We start from the raw sequence: 24,352 nt of genomic DNA on the forward strand, positions 1-24,352 counted from the left end.
CTATAAGACACGAGGCCTGGACCCTGTCAAAGAAAGATGAGAGCGTCTTAGGATGCTTCGAGAGAAAAATTCTTCGGGTGATTTTTGGTCCCGTACGCATAGATGGAGAATGGAGGAGAAGATATAACGACGAACTGTATGGGCTGTACAGCGACGCTGACCTGGTTAGCAGAATTGAAGTCCAACGACTTAGATGGCTAGGTCATGTAAAGCGGATGGACATCAACGCTCCAGCCCGGAAGGTCTTCGAATCCAATCCCGAGGGACGGCGCAGTAGAGGAAGACCGCGACTCAGGTGGCGCACCCAGGTGGGAGAGGACCTCAACGAACTTGGTGTGCGAAACTGGAGACAGCTAGCTAGGGACCGAGCTGGCTGGAGACGCTTGTTGGTTGAGGCCCAGGTCCGCCCCAGACTGTAGCGCCACCTTAAGTAAGTAAGTAGTTAACTCTTGACTAGAAGATGGTTCTAGTCAAAAAACTTCTGCAATTGCTCTAACATGTTTTCGAAGCAAATCGTACCAATTGATTGTATTTGATTTTAGAGTGTAATTAACATTTTGACCAAAACTCTGTCTACTCTGTCTTGATACTTATGTCGGTTTTGAAATTGTTCGAGAAATTATATTTGCCACTATTTCGAATTTCAAATGGATACTTATAGATCCTGTTACTGAACTAGTTAATAACTTGTTTTATATTCTTGGAAGGTCTAATTTTATATCGAATTATATCCAATCTATGTGGAATGAAGAATTTGAACAAAATAATACTTACTGTTGCCCTGTATCGAAATATGTAGGTTGCTTTACCTAAAATGTGTTCGTATGCGTGTTAACGCTATTGCAAAATGTACATACTTTAATACCTTTTGACTTACCGTAAAAAATCATTTTTAAATAAAATAGATCTTAACCTGAGACAAGAACTTCTCTTTGTTTGTTGACTTCCAACAGGAAGTCCGATTTTTCAAATTGATTTTGTCATTTCTCGACGTCCTTATAATTTTAATCAAATGTTTTTAGAGAGATGTCTGTGTATGTATCTGCACCAAAGTTCGAACGTCTTTTCAAGCTAACTTTTTTCGTCGGTAATATCTCAATATCAAGAGGATATATCGACTTCGAATACATTTTGTTTAACAGGTAGTAACATGAAAAGATGCAAAAAGGACTTCCAAAAAATTGAGTTTTTGTTTTTTTTTTTTACTTTATCAATTTAAAAAAATTTGTTTAACCCTTTATATCTCTCGAACCAATGGCGCTAGCGGCTTTAATAACATTTTGTATAATGCATTGTGCCGTGCTAAAGTGGTGTAAATTCGAACAAATTGTACTGAGTAAACCTGAGTAAAAACAAATATTTATCACTTCGAAAATTTTCAGAACAAAAAATTATGTTATATTTGTATGCATCGAATTTTCAAAAAATTTATTTGGAAGTAACAGTTTTATCCAGTTTTATTTGAACGTCTAAAGCCCATTTTCAATAACCTGATAGGTCCTTATCAGTATGGTTTTATGCCAGAAAAGTCCAATTTCGATCAAATACTCAACTAACAGCAGATCCTATAAAGCCTTATCTAATTTTGACATCCCTATCCAACTCGTTAGATTGTACAGGATGCACATGGAGAATTCATGTTGCTCTATAAAGTTTGGAAACAACTGTAGACAAGGTGATGTTCTGCCAAGCTATTTCTACAATACAAGAAGCACTATCTTTCAAACTACTGGCATATGCTGATGACATAATCAGAAGAACTCAGCGTGATGTCAATGGGGCTTTTGGGAGTATTGAGGCAGAGGATGCAAAAATGGGTTTAACCTTAACGGTTAACTAAGACAAACAAAGTACATGCTGTCATCAAGAAAGGACCGACAACACCGAGGCCCTAGTCAAAAACATCACCATCGATAGACGTAACTTTGAGGTAGTTAAGGCGTCTACCTAGGCGCCACAATGAACGCAGAAAACAACACCAGCGCCAGCGGTGAGATCAAACGAAGCATAACTCTCGCTAACCGCTGTTTATTCGGGCTAAGAAATCAATTTAATTGAGTTTCTATATAAGGTCTTCATCATCCCCGCCCTGTTATACGGTGCAGAAGCATGGACTATGACAAAAGCGGATGAAAGCACCTTGGGTCATTTCGAGATAAAAGTTCTTCGTGTGAGGCAATTAATTAAGTGATCGCTGGTGCGTTCCCTTCACAGGCCCCGTGTGCATAGAAGGGAAGTGCAGGAGAAAATGAAACGACGAGCTGTACGAACTGTACAGCGAGAGCGAGGTAGACTTAGCCAGAAGGGTAAAAGTCCAACGACTAAGATGGCTGGGTCATGTGGAGCATGAAATCCAATGCTGTGGCCCGAAAAGACTTCGAATCCACGCCCACAGGACAGTGCAGTAGAGGAAGACCCCGGATCAGGTGGCGTGCACAAGTAGAAAGTGACCTCAATTTCCTGAAAAAGTAAATTCCTTGGAAAAACGAGTTAAACAAATTGTTTATAAGTTTTGTTTTTATTAGTAGATATATATTTATTTGTTATACATTCTGTTTTTACTTATATTTATTAAATACTACTACAACGATAACAGTTTTTTTTTAACCAAAATAAATTTAATTGTTAAAATGATCGGACCAATGGTATAATATACATACATATACAAATACATTTTTTTTTTAAATTTAATAAACAACAAGTTTTATTTTATAATATTTTATTGTTCAGTGTTCTTCTTTTTTTTTTTCTTTTTACTTATTTTGTAAACAAATGTGCACATTATTTTTTGTGATTGCAAATTGCGAATATTATTATTTTTTTCACTTTTACATTTTTGTTGCAACAATTATAAATTTATATATAGTTTTTTGTTTATTGTTTAATTTGACTATACTGGCGAAACCAACGTTTTGCTGCGCTGTATAAAATAGCGTTTACTATATTATTATGATTTTACTTTGGCTACTTTAGATTTAAGAAACGTGTTTTTTGTTCTCTAAGACACACATAATTTATATAAAACAAAAACAGTACCGGATGTACATTTCAAAAAATGAGCCATTATATTTTTTGCTTATAAAAATGTCAACTGTGTTTAACAAAAATAAATACAATGATCAGAACAAAAATAAACATTTAAAATTTGTATAAATAAAATACTGTCTTAAATACTTATTTTAAACTATGTATTGTAGCTCTGTAAATACATAAAAGCCAAACCAGAGTTCTCGTTTAATATTTCTTATAATTGATGCTCTATTTCACAGGAAAATAATAGATAATTGTGCAATACATATACAAGGAAAACAAACATCATGTTTCAAAACCCAATTTACTTTTTTTGAAGATTTGTTTTAGGTTTATTCGCTTTACTTCTATCAGCTTTCATAATTATTGTTAATATGGTGTTTTGTCAGTTAAAAATGAAACATACGAATTATACTCAAATTTGTCCTTCGGAGAAATGTATTTCAAGATGAAAAAATCATTTTGCGAAATGATTCACGAAGACTGAAAAATTATCCATATTTTTTAAACCTTTCAGCTTGTTTAACTTAAACATAAAAATATTAGGTAGTATGCATCCACAGCTGTGTTAATGCAATATTTTGACAGCTGTTTCAGCTTAAGATTTGTCGAGCCGAATGAGATAAGTCTTAGACATTATTAAGGAATATCATACCCCTTTGTGGAGGGAAAAGCAGATGCTCCCTACCTATAAGCTGTACTGCACAACTTTACTTTAAATTAATAGTTTTTTACAGCCTTAATTCTAACACGGCGAACCAAGACCCTAAAAACCAATTTTCGCATAGGGTGTCGTAGTTTTTATATAAAAATGGAAATCAATTGCTATGAATTATATTTCAAACACAAAAACAGCCCACTATAGGTACTCGTACATATGTCCGTTTTAAGGTCAAAAGTTGACAGAAGTACAAGAAATAACCTCAATTATACAGGGCTATGTAATTTTGGAAACAGATTTCGTGTTTTTGGGAATAGTCCAATAAATTGTTTAAGATGTTGGCCTAATTAATAATCCGAGTTTCCGAATTCGAACGCCGAATGCAAGGTGTTATTTCGCGCTTTTTACGATTATTGATAATTACCCTGAAAGTAAGTTTTTTTGTAATACAATCATGTTTTATGATCTTAAGGCAAATAAACTGGCAGTTTAAGCCTAAAGTTGTGCCTTTAGATGCAACGGCTTTTAGAATACTGTTGTTCAAAAATGTGTTTAAATGCGATTTCTACAAAAAACCGACGAGTTAATACTTAAAACACAAAAACATACAACTTGCCATAAGGTATACCAAAACTTCAGAGTGTAAAGATTGGGCCAAAAGAAAAAAAACATAGGCTGGGATGCGACCCACACTGATAGCTTTCCATCCCGTCTCTTGTCTTGCTTAAAATTTTGTAGGTTTTCGTGTTTGGTTAAAAAAGTTGTCAGTTGAATTATTCGTAAAAAAAATAAAATTACCAACAATATTTTTCATATAACGAAATAGTTTAGCTTGAAAACCTAGTTTTTTTGAATAGATTTTTAGTCGAAACAAATTTTTACCAATTTTAGTAGCTTTTCTTAAATTTTTACAAATTGGATGAATGAAATTATTTTGAGACATATCAAGGACCGAACATCAATTTTTACCAAATTTGCGTACTATTCATAACCTTCACTGGATGTCTCAATATCTCAAAGCTTTGAAAATATATTAAAGTCAAAATTCAATTTTTACCAACTTTTATTAATATTTTTTTTTAGGTTTTTATTTTTTGTAAAAAAACTATCAATTCGATTCTTCTCAAAATTGTACCAGATGTTGAACACGTTATTTTTCGTTGCACAAAATTATTTTGGGAATGAAATCATTTTTATTCGTAAGATTTTCGAGGTGACAATTTTCAATTCGACAAATCTTACGGTGGTCTATATCCCTTTTGTTAGGCGGGAGGGGTTTATTTTGAGCAAAGTGTGTTGACATACAAGATTAAAGATTGGAAATCAACGAAGAACACCTACATTGTATATAACTTTTCTCAAAGCCAGAAATCCATCTTGTTACTTTATAAAAAATGTTAATGTTGTCCATAGTATCAGAAAAATTAATGTTAAATCTTAAAAACAAAAGAATTTTGTATGTAATTGAGTACCGTCTTTTTTATGACAAGGTCAATATTATAGATTAAACCCATAAAGTAAAATTTTAAAATATAGATTAGTTTGTGAACAAATTTGAAGCAATTAAATCTACTTCACTATTTTTTTTAGTAAAGTACATTTTTCACCGGTCAGAAAAAGCCATTTTTAAACCTCGAGGGTCTGAACTGAGTTGAAAATGCTTAGATTTTCTTCAAGTGTTGGCAATTTTAATTTTTTTTTTGTCGACATAAGCACACTCTACGATTTCAAGTTATCTGAATTTTCATCAACTTGAGACCAATCCCGTTTTTGTGTATCCAAAACCAAACAGTTTTCTTTTTTTTCAGTTCAATTTAATTGAATTTTGTTCAAAATGTTTATTTATTATGCATATTTCCGTTATTATAAAACATTTATCATGTATTTTTTATACATTTATTATGGTTGTATTTCGGAAATTTGCATTATCAATTAGACCACCATCATAAACAAGTCACTAAAATATCCTTACTAGTGAATTTAACGCATGATCTGTTGTGTATAATTTCTGGACTTGAAGCAAATACAAATCTTATTTAATATTATTTTTAGATATTTTATACTTGAGAATTTTTTGTTCGGTAAGATGAAATTTTAAAGTTTGTATAAATTAAAATAATTACATTTTAGAGTCCAAAAACTGTTTACAATTAAAGGTTTTGGCCTTCATTTTATAATTATTATAATTTAAAAGCCTTAAGTGTATGAAGACAATTTATTTTTAAGGGCTCGTTATTTTACAAAAAAAAATCAAATATAAATTTGTTCCATAAAAGTTAGTTGGAAAATACAGCCTAGAATAATACAGGAAAAAAAGCAAATACAAATAATGGACATTTATTTTGTAAATAACATTGAATCAATCGTAGTCTTAAATCTTCCTTAAACAACATAAAATTACAACAATTAAAAATATCAAATAAAGATAAAATGCTTAAAATGTTCTTAAAAATAAATACATTCTTTTTTTCTGACTAACTTAAACTAATATTTATCTAATACTTTTTTTTTGTTGAAGAAAAAGAAATAAAATAAAACAATTATAAAACTCCTAACACAGTTTTTTATCATTAAATTGAAAATTTAAACAAATTATCACAAAATAAATAATCGCAATGTTTGATTTCTGCACTGCGAAAAAAGAATAACCCAATGGTTAAGTGATAATAATTTTATCGGATGTTTTGATGAATGAAATTGATTTAGTGATTAGAAAAAGAAAAAAACATATTTGGTCCTCATCCGGCACTGTTTATTTTATACCTACATATATAAGATTGTGAAACATACGTCATAATCTACATAACTACCGCTTCTTATAATATTCTTTTTCTATAAATTTTTATATCTCTACATACAAATCGTTCGATCTAATATAAAAAGTTTATTTTAAGATACAAGCACTAAATTGGAAATCTATTTTTGTATCTCAAGGAATGATGACTCTGTGCGCATCCTATGGACAATAGTATTCTTCTATACTGATGATTGATAGCAAACGAACAAATAAAACAAATGAAGGACGAATTGAATATAAACAATAAAAATAATAGTGAAAAAGAAAGGAAACACTAGAAATCAACTTGTAAATTAAAATTACTTTCCCGTACAAATGATTTTGTGGTTGGAAGGAAAAAAAAAAGAATAAAATAAATTGAAGACACTTTCTGTGGCATGCCGCAGTGATGCCCCACACTGTTTGTTTGCAACAAGATCCAATTGGTCCTTGTGGGGATTCTTTCCTCGCGCTAGCATCACGTCATCGCGTCTTTGTCAAAATAACAAAATAATTTTCTTATTCAAGGATTTTGTGAGTGGGTGCGTGTGTCAGTAGTAAGTGTTTGGGATGGATACAACTATTTATGTGTGGGAAACAGGAGCAGGAGTAGGAACAGGAACAGGAGCATAATTCTACACATTAAGTACGGAATGTTTCTTGTTAGCAACAGGAGTCGAAACAGCTATAACCGCCAATCGGCCATCACGTAACGGTGCCAGAATATGAGTGTTGCCAGGTGTTACGACAACAGTCTGTATCGGTATATGCAATGGAATGTCAAATACTGGTTTCAATCTGTGGAAAAGGTGATAAGAATTTGAGATTATTTATATTAAATACCTATAACCGATTGATTTTTAATTATATTTTTTATTTTTGTTGTATTCGTTTATTAGCTAATTAGCGGTCTTATCAATTTATAATAATAGAAGAAAGGTGAAGAGACCTTGATATAAAATCGTTGTTCAATATATATTTTAATTTTTTCGAATAGGGACAGAAAAATGATGATGATAAATTCTAACATTGAACTTTACTCACCCATTTAATCGACTCATCGTTATATCACCTGCATCATCAGCAACAACTAAATAATCGGAGGCGGTAGTTAAACCAGTTACCCTTCCTGACACATATTTCGAGCCCAGACTAGTGCCATTGATGCTACAAACATGCACCGAATGTGAAGTATCATCTAAAGCACTAAAAGCGATATGACCTAGAACAAAAAAAAAACATAAATTATAAGAAATTATTACAATAAGATTATTAAGTTATATGAGTTAAGAGCGATGTTATCACTTTTAAATCAATACAATTTTTTAATGGCTTCAAGGAAGTATATGAACATAGTTACTACCTATCAGTTTTCGAAGGTCACAATAATTATAATTTTACTTTGAAAATCAGTTGCTATGCAGGAGTTCTAGATACCGGAGGAAAAAATTATGAAAAATGAAAGAGATAAAATACACATATTGTGTGCAAAGATATGCGGCCAATGGTATATTTTACTAGAGACTTAGTATGCCTAGAAGGTGTAGGAGAAGATGAAGCGAAGAGCAGCAACTCTAACTTAGCCAGAAGGATAATAGTCCAACAACTGTTAAGAAGGCCTTTGATTCTAGTAATATGCAATATATTTTTATAAAAATATAATTTTTAAATTTTATCGAATTTTATTGGTTAAATTACGTTCCTTGACTTTGAGACAATTAATATAGACCAATTTAAAGAAAACGTTGTTGCAATGGAATGGTATAGGATATATGAAATATCATTTGTGGATGACTAAGTGGTCCTCTAATAACCTAATTGTAAAAAACCATGTTGATGTAATTGGTTTAAAACTAGAATCAAAAATCTAGTATCGTAACGTGACAAGGCATGAAATCGATGGAAAAGGGTGAATAAGGTGACTAATGAAGTAACGCTAATATGCCCCCCTTATCCGACACAGGTTAAACATACATTATGGAAACATTTAAAGGACATTGGTTTAGGTAAGCAAATGAAAGGGAATAATAATAACATTGACTGTAATGCGCTAAAAAGGTTTTTTGTATTCATTCCATCTCTTAACAACATTGGTAAAATTTTGAATATCTGGTATATTGACGACCATTTTGCGAATGTTAACAACCTATCTCCTAGCTTATGGCTTTCAGCTGTCGGTGAGGAGGAGGTTTGAAAAAGTATTTTTTCAACTAATTAAAGCTCGATAGGGTTTGATGCCCTGCTTTCGTTAAATTTGTTCTTCCCTTTATCTAAAAATAAACAGGAGAATAAATGTGGGTTTTTTATATACAGAAAAAGTTACCGTCTTTTTATTTCGATCGGACTTATAATGGTGCGGAACAGCCATTCTACCGTTTCAGTCGTTGAAAGAATTATGAGTTCACTGATACAAACATTTCTTCAAAATAATATTAAAAACAATATTCTATTATAATGTGACAATCAATAAAGTTTCCGTCCAAAATATCTATAGTTGCACAACTGCTTTAATAAATGTGATAGAAGAGCTGTAACTTTTCTTGTCCGACTTGATTTTTCTTATGCATTTGACATGGTAAATCACAATGTTCTATGCGATAAAGTTCAAAGCCAATTTAAGTTTTCTTCATCATCCTCCAAACTGATTTTTTTCTTATTGTAAATTTTAAACAATTGTTTGTAATAACTCTGTATCAGACTTTCTTTTACTATCCTTAGGTGTTCCTCAAGGTTCGATTCTTGGGCCAATATTGTTTACCATTTACATTAATGACTTGCCTGAGTATTTATTAAGTACCTCAGTTGTCATGATGTTGGACGCAGATGATGTGCAGATGCGAAAAAGTTTTTCTTTGGGTCTCAAAGAAAACGCTTCCTGTGAAGTAAATGAAGATTTCGGCAGGATTATCCACTGACCTCGAGAGAACGGCCCAATCCGTCCAAATCAGAATGTTCGGTTGTTTCTAGAAAACCGATAAATACTTCATATTTTCCGAATATTTATCTTAATAACTTTCGAATCGATTGTGTTGAATTTGCAAGAAATCTATGTAGCTATACATAAACATATATAACAAAACTCTTACACGGAATAACCATATCAGATTGACATTGGGTAGGGTTTACGCAAGTATTCACACTATTTGGGCAATTCAGACGGTTACACTTTTAAAAACGTGATTAAAGAGACCTCACCCGACTTGGATGGAGCAATTGGCCCTAGTTCACAAGAACCAAGACTAATTAGTAAAGACTAATTTAATCAGGAGGTTATAGCAACTTGTAAGTTAAATTATTTTTTGAAATTTTGTATTTTTGTTGATTAGAACCGTAGTTATATGATGCAGTATGATATATGGAACGTTATTGTGCGCCATCTAGTCGTTTCTTTTTAAATCATAGGTTATTTTGACACTGAAAGCTGTTTCTTTAATGAAATTTGGGCAGAAAGTATGATTACTACTAAATGAGTTGCTTGACGCTTAAACAATCTAAGATATATATTGAAAACTGCTGTGTAGCTTTTGTCAGTATATACGTTTGCGTTATTTGAAAAACAGTGTTGGCTAAAATAAAGGACCCACCACGCTTGCTTTATACAAGGTTGAACGAAAGTTTGTTACATTGGTATGATAGTAGACAGAACTCATGGTGCCCGTCATCAAATATTCAATGCGGCTGCTGTAGACTTGAGTTTGGGAATTAATTCGATTTCATTAGCTCAAAATTTCACTCACTATAAAAGAGGAGTGGCGTTTTTGAAAATGAAACTGAGACATTTTGTTATGTAATTTTAATCTTTTTTAAAAAAGAAACTTGTATTCCATGCATCCTTTATTTCCGTATTTGAGCAGGAAAGGTATTTTATGTACTTTTTACCATTGCTGCAAAGAAGTTTGTCAATTTTGAAATAAAATATTACAGATTTTTTGACCTACATCAAGTTCAAGCAGAATTGGAGATACAATTTTTTACGAGCCTGATTTCTTGTTTCCAGATAAATCAAATCAAAATCAAAAAGTTAAAGCTCTTCAAAACAAGTGCTCGCATGTTTTCTTGACATAACCAGACATGTGGTGTCACAGCATAACTGAGGAATGTTGAATTCGGAATGATTTATTGTAAAAACGAAAAGCCCAAAAATCAGTTAAAATCACCTTGCTTCGGCTCGATTCGAAACTTTAAAAATACATTTGAGGAACATCTATATTTTTTTTACAATAGAATAGGCTAAAATTGTGTTTACGAGGTCATTTACGAGTTGTTGAAAACTATTCCCAAAAGTGGTGGAAATGCATGGAAAAAAATACATATTTCTGGTTTTGGAGAATGTGTTTAAAAAAAGAATATAAAACCAGGATTTTAACAAATCAAAGCTCCATCTTTATTTGAATTAGGGAAACGACTTTTGAGGAGCAGTGTTTTCCTTATTTTTCAACGGAACAGTCAACAGCAAACGCAACAGACATCTGTTAAATTACTTTGTAAGGCTGGAATTGGATCGAAGGAAGACAGTTTTTAAAGTTCAAAGTGTATGAAACTAAACATCAGCACTTGGAAGACCTTAAACCTTCAATTCGACAACAATCTTTCAACATTTCGATATGTTAAGGAAAGCCTACGAACATTTTGTGTTATGTTTGCGTCAAGATACAAAAAATCAGAGCCGATTTTTTTTTAAACTCACAAGCTTTCGAAATAAATCTATATGTTAAAATAATGTTACTTCTTTTTAACGCCCCCTCAAAATGCATTTTTGTAATTCAATTCTAATTTCTTAAAATCCTTTCTATAACTCTAAAGACCAATGTATACATTTTTCTTTTTATTTCGTGATGATTTCGAGTAACCAAAAAAGTGTTGGTTTTTTAAAATGTGTCTGTCTGTGTATTTTATATAATCTCTTTTAAATTTTTCCAATTAAGTGTTTTTGACCCCATTAAAACAAAATTATTTAAAAAAAACTTTAACATTGCATAAAATCTCAGGAAATAAGTGTTTTAAGGCCCAAATAGATTATGAGAGATATCACTAAAATATATATTTGACATTTCGTAATATTCAACTAGCAATCTCAAAAATGCCAAAAGTCACTATCTTCAAGGTGGTATAACTTATACAGCGTTTTAATCGTACGAGGTACGAATGGATCATGCAAAATTTTTGGGCGTTTTGACAATAATTTGATAATTATAAATAATTATTTAATTATGGGTGTTTAGTTGCTTTTGATGATAAGACATCTAAATATACAACTACATTCATTTTTGTTCTTATCTAAAACAAAAAATAGAAGATAGATTTGTTAAACTATAAAATGTATATCGAAAGAATCAAGAAATTCAATTGCACTCTGTGTGATTAAGACAGTCGCCACTTTTTTATCGTTTATATTTTAGATGAGACTCCAATTGCATTTGAATTCTCATCCGTTTCGGATGTCTGAAATTTCTATAAATTGATACAATTGGAACAAGGCCAAGACAGTGAGACAGACAGGCAGACACTTTGGTTGCCCCGACTACTATGACAACTACAACGACGACAGGAAGTTTAATGTTTGCCTAGCAACCAAAAAATACATAATCGAACATTAAATTAGAACTATATAAGCGAGTATAAAGAAAAGGAGAAATCTTTGTCTTTCCAAGCAGCTAAATAAATTTTATTCGTACAATTATTTTTGAGGAGTCTTGTTTCCGGAATTTCACAATTATTTGAAACTGAAAATATCTGTAACAATTTTCGATACAAAAAAAAACTGTTTATTTTGAATGGTTACCCAAAATACACTTCAAGTGATTTGATTAGCTTAGTTGTGATTTTGTCAAAAATCGAAATAAAAACCAATATTTGGGCAAATTGAGAGATGGATCAATGTTTGTCAAATGTCAAACTACATTAAATTTTATTTTAAAATTGTATTTGCTTACAGGCATGCAAACATTTGAGACATCTGTATCTGCAATACTTTCAGATTTTTGAAGCTTATACACTTCAAATTTCTTAAAATTACCAGAAAATAAATAATTTTGATAAACCACTGTAAACTTACAACACATATTTGAAATGTTTTTGATTTTTGTATTTTTGTTTAAAAGTTAACAATAAATTTAAATCAACATATACAAAAACAGAATGTTCCTATTTAATTGAGCTGGGATGTTCATTATAGAAATTAAACATTCGCAAGCAAAATCAAAACTTAAGCCCAAAGATTTATGTATGACGTACGCGTTTCATATATGATTTATGCAATAAGACCGCCTGACCTGCGTGTTATATCTTTCTTAATTTTAATTTCCACTCGGTTTCTAAGCCGAGTTTTTTTCCTTTTTTATTCAATTGAAATAGCAGCGCCTCGTGTTACTACAATGACTTGCTATTAAATCTTAATTGGTTCTTTGGTGTTTTGTTAACAGCTTTGTTTGAATTAATTGGCGTGCTGCCGGCTGGCCTGGCCTGGCCATACATCATTATTCTGTGTGACTCAGAACAATTATTAGATATATTATTATAGTCTGTGGGAAGTTTGTAATCGTGGAAAACTACATAAATATTTAGCTAATAATTTGATATGGGGAATTTTTTATGATTTGCCTGGGGGTATATTTAATTAGAGGTTTATGGATTAAGGAAAGTTAAAGAGAAACAATTAAAATTAGTAACTAGTTCAATAAATTTAGAATGAGTGTGTGCAAAGTATTTAAATAATAATATGATTTATCAATAATTTCCATTTAATCAATTATCTTTGGTGAATTGAACGTTTAAGTAATATTTTATATTGTCATATTCTTCTAAATCATTTAATTTGTCAACGTCATCACAAATGTTGAAAAGAAAAGTTTTATAAGAATCTCTTATAAAACTCTCTTTCGTCAGAACTTTTTCTTTCCATATTTTGCAAGCACTCGAAAGGCTTATGAAAACCTTTATAATGGGAATGGAAGATAGGATTACCGATGCACATTGGTTTTGAATGTTTTGAATTGGTTTTGCATCTCTGTAAATTTAAAGGATTAAATAAAAGGAGATCAAATCTTTGGGTAAAACCTTTTGGTTATTTTCGTAAACTAAGCAAATAAACAATGCGAGGTGCAGTAAGTGTAAAAACTTGCCATCAAATTATGGCTCATAGCCAGATAGTGGTGTTGTTAACAATTATTCTCCCTAGCTACAGGATCTAGGGGCTGGTCCGGGCAGCAAGAAGGTAAGGGTGTTCAGAAAACGGCAGCTTGGCATTCTTGCAGAAGCACGAGCTAGCTCGCCGGAGGAGGGGTTCTTGCTATCTCTGCACTGGACGGTGTTACGACTTCATTTAGAGGGAAACCCGACGATTTCAAGCTGTATAAGGGGCAAGCGATTTATATAGAGGGGTGAGCGTCGAAGATGGTTTTGACCCTAGGAGGATTCAACCACAAATGTATCCAATGAATACTATCATGAAAACTGCCACCTCTATTTTCCGCAGTAGTACAAGTGTTAGGGTTGAATTTTTTGAGGGGAGGCCCTGGAGGAATTGCAACTGGCAATTTCACGAGGGCATTGTTTATGAAAATTGCGATGAAATAATGATAGGTAGCAAGAGTAGCAAATGTCTCAGTAAGAGAACCCCAATCATTTTTAGAGCTCTCTTTTCAAGTATCAAGTTTGTTATTGGGGTAATAGCCCAAATACGAGAATTATACTCGAGTTTCGGAGGATATGTGAATGGAAATAAGTAAGCACTCTACAAAAGATGATTTATGATGCAAAAACCAAGAACTGAAAGTTGTTCATGCAAGTAACATAGGATGTTGCATTGGGGGAGCGCTTTAAATCTAGTGTAAGCCCAAAGAACAAAGGGTTACTCTAGAGTATATTTTGTGGATATCCGATTAGAACCCGTTCAACGAAAATATTATTCCAAACATTTCTTAATTGCTGGAAAGACTTTCAATAAATTTGCTAACTACTACCAAACTGTCACTATTTTTGTAGTGAATTTCGTACAATTTCCATACTTATCTTACGCTTGCAAAGTCAAATTTATTTTTTTTGTTTTCACATGTCTAATGTCAAAATATGCGCCTATTATGTGACCGTCTGAAGCCGTTCGTCAACAACCTGATAGGTCCTTATCACTGTGGCTTCAGACCAGGAAAGTCCACTATCGACCAAATATTCACACTGCAGTAGATCCTGAAATAAACCCAGGAACTTCAAATCGATGGCCACCATCTCTTTATCGATTTTAAGGCCGCGTATGACAGCATCTATAGATCTATAGGGAAGAGCTCTACAGAGCAATGTCTAGTTTTAGCATCCCTGTCAAACTTATCTATTTGTGCAAAATGACGATGGAGAAAGCACGCTGCTCTATCAAGGTCGGAAAGATCTCACCGATGAATTTGATGTCAAAAAAGGTTTAAGACAAGACGAAAGAAAGAATTGTGCAAAACTCTACCGTCAACATTAGAGGCACAATATTCCAAAGGTCCATCTAATTACTCGGATACGCAGATGATATTGACATAATTGGAAGACCACAGCGTGATCTCATTGGAGCGTTTTTGAACATTGCGACGGAAGCGAAGAAGTTATGTTTAGTGGTGAATGAGGGCAAGACCAAGTATATGCTGTCATCAAAAAAGGACATTGAATAACGACGTCTTGGACAAAACGTCACCATGGACAGCTATAACTTTGAGGTAGTTGAGGACTTTATCTACTTAGGAACCGCTATAAATTCAGACAACGACACTAGCGCTGAAATCAAACGAAGAATAACTCTTGCAAATCGCTGCTTATTTGGACTTAGAAGGCAATTGAGTTCTTAAGTCCTCTCTCGAGCATCTAAAATCACCATCTATCAGACACTTATCATCCCGGTTCTCATTTATGGCGTTGAGGCCTGGACCCTGTCAAAGAAAGATGAGAACGTCTTAGGATAGGTTAAAGTGGCTGAGGATTCATAACCCACACTTAGGCTAAAAGAAAAGGGCCATATTGTGATACCACATGAATCTAGAGAATTACTTCCCACTAGTCGAACCATTTTGAGCTTTTTATAAAGCGAAGGAGGTATTTGATATCCGTTTTAGCTAGTTCACTGGGGTAACCAAAAGGTGAAGTTTGCGTCTTAGTGAAAGAGCTGGGAAAATGCAGAGGAGGTGAGAGATTGTTTCCCCTTTTTCCTCGTCCATACAGCTCCTGCTTTTGAGGCTACACAAAGTTATATTGCGTGTCTGCCTATAAGACAGTGTCCCGTAAGGACACCTATTAGGGAGCTAATATGAAGTCTGCTTTGAGATAACAAGTCTTTATAGATGAAGTTTCCCAGATGAAGTTTGCGTCTTAGTGAAAGAGTTAGGCAAATGCAGAGGAGGTGAGAGATTATTTCCCCTTTTTTCTCGTCCATACAGCTCCTGCTTTTGAGGCTACACCAAGTCATATTGCGTGTCTGCCTATAAGACAGTGTCCCGCAAGGACACCTATTAGGGAGCTAATATAAAATCTGCTTTGACATAACAAGTCTTTAGAGCGCTTTAGGTGCAGTGAAGGCCATATGAGTTTTGTGGCTGAGCATGTTCACATGTAGCTATCGGTAAACCTATCTTCTCCCTTTCCATAAGAGACGATCGACAATCGAGGGCCGTTACAGATTTGGTTGAGACACCGTCAAGAGATTTGATAGCAGCCTGGCTGTCGGAGAAGATGCGGATATCAGGAGTTGATATCACGTTTTCTCTTAGCCAGGAGAGAACCTCTTTGATCGCTAAAATTTCTGCTTGGAAGACGCTACAATGATTTGGGAGGTGGAATGAGATGCTTAGATTAAGCTTTTCTGAGTATACGCACCACTACCAACTCCCTCATTTGTCTTGGATCCATCTGTATAAAAATGGATTCATTTGTCATAGTTTTTTGTATTCCCATTCATCCTGGAAGTTTTTTTCCAAATTGGGGTTTTAGATAGTGTAGTCTATGTACTTTGGTATGGAACCAAAGAGGTTCAAAATGATGGAGGCACTCCATTGTTGTGAGATGAAGCGTTGAGTCATATAGCTGTACTCGCGGCCACTTGTTTGCTGAATATGTCGAGGGGTGTCAGATGGAGGAGAGTGTCTAACGCTGCTGAGGGTGTGGTTCTCAATGCCCCTCTTATGCAGTGCGTTGTACTTTGCTGAGTTTGTCGTAGTATGTGACTTTCTCCAGTCACAACCCCGTACTTAAGTATTGGTTGGATGACCGATGTGTATAGCCAATAGGTTATGCGAGTTTGAAAACCCCATTTATTTACTATGCCTTTTTTGCAAAGGAAAAGAGCTACTGTAGCTTTTTTAACACTTTCCTGAATATAAGGTTTCCAACTTAATTTTTTATCCAATATCAGACCAAGATACTTGGCTTCATTGGTACAAATTAGTGGTACACCTTTTATTGAATCCAATTACTGGGGTATTGTATTTCCTTGTAAAAAGGAAGAGGTCTGTTTTTTGAGGATTAATACTAAGTCCGCAGTAATCAGCCTATCTAATGAGCATATTGAGTGCGTTTTGGAGGAGGTCTCTCAGTGTATTAGGATGTTCTCCTTTGACGGCGATAACAACCATCGGCATACGCAACCGCTCTGTAGCCTTTACTACAAGGGATATGTTCGTTAACCACTATGTTCCACAGGAGAGGGGAAAGAAAACCACCTTGCGGAGTGCCTCTACCGATAGACCTTTATGTACAAAAATCCCCCATCTTAGAGTTGATGATCCTGCTTTTTAACATTAGATTAATCAACTCACAGAGTAAGTATTCAAAGTTTAGAGTCGTCATAGCAGAAGTGATAGTGGATGTGTCTACGTTGTTGAAAGCGCCCTCAATATCCAGAAAGGCCACCATGGTATATTCCTTTTGCTCTTGGGAGTATTCAATAGTACTTACCAGAGTGTGCAAGGCTGTTTCTACCGATTTGCCTTTGCAATGCTAAGCCAATGCTATTACGTACATGGATATCAATCAATCGTTCCAGAGTTTTGAGAATGAATGATGATAGGCTAATAGGTTTTAGATCTTTAGGATGCGAGCATTTGCCCGCCTGGGGAATAAAAACTACCTTTACTTCCCTCCATCGCTGAGGTATGTAGGCCAGATCTAGACAACTTTTAAAGATCATCTCAATGATGGGCAATGTTATGTGAATGGTAAAATGTAGCTCAGCTGGTACGATTTTATCTGGAGTAGTGTCGAAAAATGAGAGCTTGAAAAGTTACAGTTACAAATAGCCTGCTATTTAAAATGAAACCTTTAATTGGAAAACTCTCTAGTTTATTTAAAAATAGAATTATTCTTTTAAAAATCAGCACAGTTTATTTCAAGATATGCCATTGAAAAAGAGATCTAATACTGTCCTCAACAATATGACTATCAATGAAGATCATATAATTAACATCGAACATTAACCAAAATTATTGGTTTTCCGAAAATAATTATTCACGTAGAAAAAAGAAGTGTGAGTCTTATTTTAAATTAATTCATGGGAATTATAATAAGTTAAAAGCGCGCGCCAAAAATGTTGATGTCAAAATAAATCTTAATGACTTGTTATACAATAAAAACCATTTAGAAGAAGAAAACGTTTTTTAAAAAGAAATCACTTTGAATATTTTTGTATTCATTTAGCTGGAAAAGATTTTCGTTGGCTAAAATATTCTATATTTTGACGTCACTAGAAATTCTAAAATTCAACCTTTTTAAGTTGTCTCAAAATTTCTTTTTGCCTGTGACAAGTCTTTAATAATCAGTCTGCATATAATTGACGTCATATTTTGTCGTCTTTCAACGTCATACAAAATTGTTAACAATTCCTTGCTTTCATCTAATATTAATCACATGTCTATGTCTAATTTTTTGTCATGTTTTTTTGTTTTCTATGTTCGTTTCCTCACTTAATTTAAAATTTAAATGTATTTCAAATTAATATATTTTTTGTGGGTTTGTTTTTGGCTAAACGGAAATGCTGTGTGATCTTTTAACACCGTTTTTATTTTTATAATGCCATGATTTAAAACAAAAAAAGCTGAATGGGATTTTTTAAATCAATAAAATCTCATAATCATCTCAATGTCTGAGGCGTATTTCAGAATAATTTACATCATATTTCAATTATAATTTCTTTATAATTAAGAAATACGCAATTGACGGGATTAATTTATTTTTCCTAAGGTCATCGATCAAATCGATGATTAAGAGATCACCCATGAAAGCACAATTACTGAAAAGTCGACAGGGTTTTTTTTTAAAGGAGAGTTTTGAAATAATTGTCTTTGGAAATTCAATTGTTTCTGAACTGAATATAATTCAAAACCCATTTAATCCGTAGAGATTTCCAAGAAATCAGCAAAAAATGGTATGATTTATGATTGGAAATAAAGCCTGCTAAAGGCTAAAAGTCTATTTCATAATCGTTTTTTCATAAAAATCAAAAATTCTTTCTTGTGACCAGGATACTTTTTTATTGCAATGTTGGATGAAAGATGATAACGCAATCAATTAAAATGAAATCGAAGCTCGAGATAACTCTCTACGAGACAAACGGCGAGTTAAAACAAAAACTGCTTGAATGACGACTATCTTGACATATTAAATAGATCAATTCTACCGAGATGCGTATTAACTAAAATCAAAAAATCCTCAGTCGCAATCAGTGCCAATTAATAAAATATTTTCAACACACTCTCGACACCACTGTGCGGCGGAGGCGGCAGGCGCAGCGACGTATAAAATATACAACTCGTATAGTTATACAAGTTGAGAGGGAGATTGGGCGTTCGTGCTCATCATCAATTCATTGAATTGAATGGAATTATTACAAATAAAATAATTATGCGCACGATGAAGGGTTCAGTCAGAGGTTACTAGACGACAATTTTTCAAAATCGTTATCAATTTTTCAAAACGAAAAGTGCGATAAGGAAAAAAGTGAATGAAACTTGTATGTTCAAGGAAAAAGATATGATGCGCAATTAGAATTATGTTTTTTTGTTTGGTTTTTGGATTTTGATAATATTGGGAACGAAGAATTAACAAAAAATGCATTTAGTCATCATCAAAAATAATTTTAATTTGTTGTAGTTTTTTGGTTGGTTTATAATTTGAATTTGGTTAATAATTTTTAAGAATATTAATTTTTGGGTTTTTGTAGAATTTCTAATTATTGAAATTTAATTTACTAAAACCTTGAGGCAGGTGTATTAATTGAGGTCAAACGAGACTTTAAATCAAAATAAAATGTATGAGTTCAAGACTTCTGAAGAAAAATTTAGTTACTATTTTTGTTTTATTTTGTCCTTTTTTTCAGTCCTCACAATGTTACTGCCCAATATTAAGTACTTACTTACAGCGCTATTTATAAATCCACAATTTCCACACATTACAACACCAAGTGTCAAGAGCAATTTCAATATCAATTTATGTTCCAGATTACATTAGAGATGAATTACAAAATAGATGAAACTATTGCTTTTTGTTCTTATAAAATTGTCTGTCAAAATTATAGATTCATTCATTTGTCTTTTAATTGATTAGCAGCAACGTACAGAATTTTAATAAGACATGTCAAAATAATATGAAGGATATTAAAATTGGTTGTAAGTGGTTTTTATTAACTTCCCATAGGAAGTTATTGTAATGGGTCTCATTTGTCAAATTGAAAATTTTGTCTTTTCTCGACGTTTCAAGTTCCCTAGAGTCGAAATAAAGGATTTTTAGAAAGATGTCTGTGCGTCCTTGTGTACGTACGTTCGTACGTCCGTACGTTCGCGACGTTTTTTTCGTCCTCCATAGCTCAAGAACCAGAATAGATATCAACTTCAAATAAATTTTGTTATACAGATAATAAGGCAGAAAGGGCTCTCAAGAAAATTGCGTGGGTGGTTTTTTTACCATAGCAGTTTAAAGAAAAGGTGCAAATTTTGGTTAATCCTAAATATCTTACGAACCAAAAACGCTAGAGACTTGAATTAAATTTTATATAATATATTGTAACGTGATATCAAAGAAATATATTTTTTGAAAAAAATCCATTTAACGTTTTTTTATAAATGAAAAAAAACTGAAAAAAAATATTTGTCATCTCCAAAATTTTACGACTAAAATATGATTTCATCTCCAAAACAATTTTGTGCAACGAAGAATAATGTTTTTGACATCTGGTAAAATTTTGAGAAAAATCGAATTGACAGTTTTTTTTATAAAAAATAAAAATATAAACAAAATGTATAAAAGTTGGTAAAATTTTTTTTTCAACATTTGGTAAAATGTTTAAAAAATTCGAATTGACAGCTTTTTTAAAAAAAAAAAATAAACTCTAAAAAAACAATCCTAAAACTTGGTAAAAATTTACTTTCGGCTCAAATAGCTTTCAAAAATTAAAAATATTGGCTTCAAACTTATTTTATTTCACAGAAAATATTGTTTTCAATATTAAGTAATTTTTTATATAAAAAAACCAACAGTCCGTTTTTTCATAAAAAATAAAATCTACAAAAAATAGTACGCAAATTTGGTAAAAATTGATACGAGTACATATATAGACAAACTTTTAAGCAAGACAAATCCACAGACGGGATGGGAAGTTATCAGTGTGGGTCGCATCCCAGCCTCTTTTTTATTTATTTTTTTAACCTGCACCCGTTTTGTACAATAATTTTTAAAATAAAGTTCTAAAAGAACATAATTCAATTTGGCGCCGATTGCGTGTTTGCCTTCTGTTATTTGGCAACAAAAGGTTATATTTTTCTACAAGCCAAGTAAAGCAACACATTATCCGCATTAGATAGTTTTTTTGGATAATATAGAATGAACAATAGACTACACTTTACCTAAACCCCTATTTGGAAAAAACTTCCAGGTATCCATTCCATCCAGAGATGAATGGGAGGACAAAAAACTCCTGGATAACAAAAGTATTCATTTTTATACAGATGGATCTAAGACAAATGAGGGAGTTGGTGGTGGTGTGTACTCAGAAAAGCTTAATCTAAGCATCTCATTCCGCCTCCCTAATCATTGTAGCGTTTTTCAAGCGGAAATTTTGGCGATGAAAGAGGTTCTCTCCTGGCTAAGAGAAAACGTGATATCAACTTCTGATATCCGCATCTTCTCTGACAGTCAAGCTGCTATCAAATCCCTTGACGGTGTCTCGACCAAATCTTTGAAGGCCCTCGATTGTCGATCGTCTCTTATGGAGATGGCGCAGCAATTTAACATTCACCTCTGTTGGGTGCCGGGCCACAGAGACATCACAGGTAATTGTAGAGCCGATGAACTCGCTAAAAATGGAACCGTCAAACCTATTTCACCTGAAAGGGAGAAGATAGGTATACCGATAGCTACATGTAAACTTATGCTAAAAGAAACAGCTTTTGCGATAGCAAATTCTAGGTGGCACAGCTTACCAACATGCGCAGCCACAAAACTCATATGGCCTTCACTGTACCTAAAGCGCTCTAAAGACTTGTTATCTCAAAGCAGACTTCATATTAGCTCCCTAATAGGTGTCCTTACAGGACACTGTCTTATAGGCAGACACGCAATACGACTTGGCGTAGCCTCAAATGACTTCTGTAGGAGCTGCATGGACGAAGAAGAAGAGGAAACAATCTCTCATCTCTTATGCACCTGCCCTGCTCTTTCAATCAAACGCAAACTTCATCTGGGGGACTACTCTTTTGATAATCCCAGCGAACTAGCTAAAAAGGATATTAAATATCTTCTTCGCTTTATAAAAAGCTCAAAATGGTTCTACTAGTTAGAAGTAATTCTCTAGATTCATGTGGTATCACAATGGGCCTTTCTCTTGGCCTAAGTGTGTGGATTCTAAATCCGTAAAATAGTCTCTCACGCAACCACTCCCAATTGCCCATACTTATATGCAGGTTTGGATAGACATTACTTTTTAATTCATCAGTGCTGCAAACAATTTGATAGAATTTGATAGCCGTTACAGTCTGTTGGGATACAATATTCTCCGATTTTTAGAAGAGCAGCGGCTAATGTTGAGGGTTTGAGGTACGTGGCGCGCGAATCCCGCGTTAACATACGTGTATGATAATTTTAATATGTTCGACAACTTATTTTATAAGGTTTTCATAATGCGTTGTTTTCCCGTAATACCAATTGTATCCAAAAATCTTTGGTAATTAATAAGTGAAAGCGATCAGATTCCCCGGAAAGTAGTTTTTTCCATGGGAATGCGTTATTTTCCGGAGGTAAAAAGTAACTCATGTCCTTTCCTAAGTCTAAAACTATCTCCTTACCAACTTTCATTTAAATCTGTTCAGTAGTTCAGACGTATAAATGCGATCAGTCCATCTGAATTTTCCCATGGGAATGCTTCATTTTCCGGGTAAAAAGTAGATTATGTCCTTTCTCGGATATCAAAATATCTCCGTACCGAATTTCATGCAAATTGGTTCAGTAGTTTAGGCGTGATTGAGTAACAGACAGACAGAGTAACTTTCGAATTTATAATATTATTAAGTATTAAGTATATGGAATAGAAACCCAAGTTTCAAAGTGGTACAGCCCGCGCCATCTTGAAAAAAGTATTTTGTTTAATAATTCCCAAGACATTTATGTTTTCACAACATAATCTCAAAGAAACATTGACTTAAAAAAAAACTGTAACTTTTGAGTAAATGTGTGTAAAAAAGTATAGCGACCTCTTTTCATCCTCTCCAAATTTTACTGCCCGAACAAAATAAGAATATTATATATGGATTAGTAACGATATTGAATAATAAATAAATTAGGAGTCACAGAAAATTTCCAAAAAAGATTACGCACTTTTTATCAAAGCAATTGCTTTCACTTATCCTGTGTTTATTTTTACGTACATTTTGAAACAAAATTGCATTTTGCGTGAATCGTGGGATAACATTCATTATTTTACTTAATCCTCTACCACAAATACATATTATTATTCCTCTACATCCTTGACATCATTTTACTTTGTACGTAAGGTTTGATTTACGTTAATGAGGAAGTGGGGAAAATTATCAATGTTTTGAGCCTTAAATGTAAAAACACAAAACATGATTTCAACAAACACATTTTATGGTAAAACTGATATAACCTTTTAAACACAATTGATCGCCCTAGTGACACAAGCACCTTAATACATTTTTTAACTATTTTGGACTGAGGCATGCCACCCTTCTTTACGTATAGCATTTTATAAATAATACCTATAATAAAAATAACTTAAAAGTTAAAATTTCCACATTTTTTTTTTGAAAATATATCGAAGCAAATAAACTTATGAGGAATTACGTTTATTCAAATTTAATTCGAAATGCCCTAGAAATTGTAACACTAACTTTGACGAAGAGGCTAAGCCGTATTTGCAAGCGAAACAAAATTAATTGTATGTTTTTCAAAAACGAAAGAAATTATGCTATAACGGTAGATGATTGAAAAACTGAGTTGAGTCAATTTTTGTACTAGTTTGCCGTCAATTGAAATAGAAATGCAGGTGGTATTGAACACTTTTCTTAACAAAATCCTGCCTTTGAAATGTCTGTATTTTTTGATAAATCTTATATATATAATTCTCCTGTCACAGTGTTAGTTGCCAAACTCCTTCGGAACGGCTTAACCAATTTCAAAAAAAATTTGCATATACATTCTGTAGGTCTGAGAATAGGTTTTTATCTATTTTGTATATTCTTAAGTACTATTGTTTAATTGCATCAAGTTCGAAAACGATGCAACGATCTTACGATAGTACTCAGTGACGCTATGTTCAATGAAGCATTGATTGCTATTGAAGATCTTTGCGTTATTATTGCCAACTTACCCCTCAGTCTTTTAGGTATGCATTCACCAAATCAAAATACATTTGATTT

The 24,352-nt window shown here is 33.1% G+C and overlaps 1 protein-coding gene across 2 annotated transcripts in view; it reads right to left on the bottom strand.

Annotated features, from left to right (window-relative positions):
- Window positions 1-4,146: 4,146 nt before the first annotated feature.
- LOC129945900 (neurobeachin-like protein 1) overlaps window positions 4,147-24,352 on the bottom strand; it is a 136,867-nt gene continuing 116,661 nt past the window's right edge. For both annotated transcript variants that reach the window (XM_056055858.1, XM_056055857.1), the window contains 2 exons: window positions 7,512-7,689; window positions 4,147-7,265 (listed from right to left, as the gene is read on the bottom strand). In XM_056055858.1, the coding sequence (XP_055911833.1) occupies window positions 7,103-7,265; window positions 7,512-7,689 (341 nt within the window). In that variant the 3' untranslated portion in view covers window positions 4,147-7,102. The remainder of the gene's footprint in view (window positions 7,266-7,511; window positions 7,690-24,352) is intronic.

The sequence above is a fragment of the Eupeodes corollae genome, chromosome 2 (genome assembly GCF_945859685.1).
Source record: "Eupeodes corollae chromosome 2, idEupCoro1.1, whole genome shotgun sequence".
In the NCBI taxonomy this organism is placed as follows: Eukaryota; Metazoa; Arthropoda; class Insecta; order Diptera; family Syrphidae; genus Eupeodes; species Eupeodes corollae.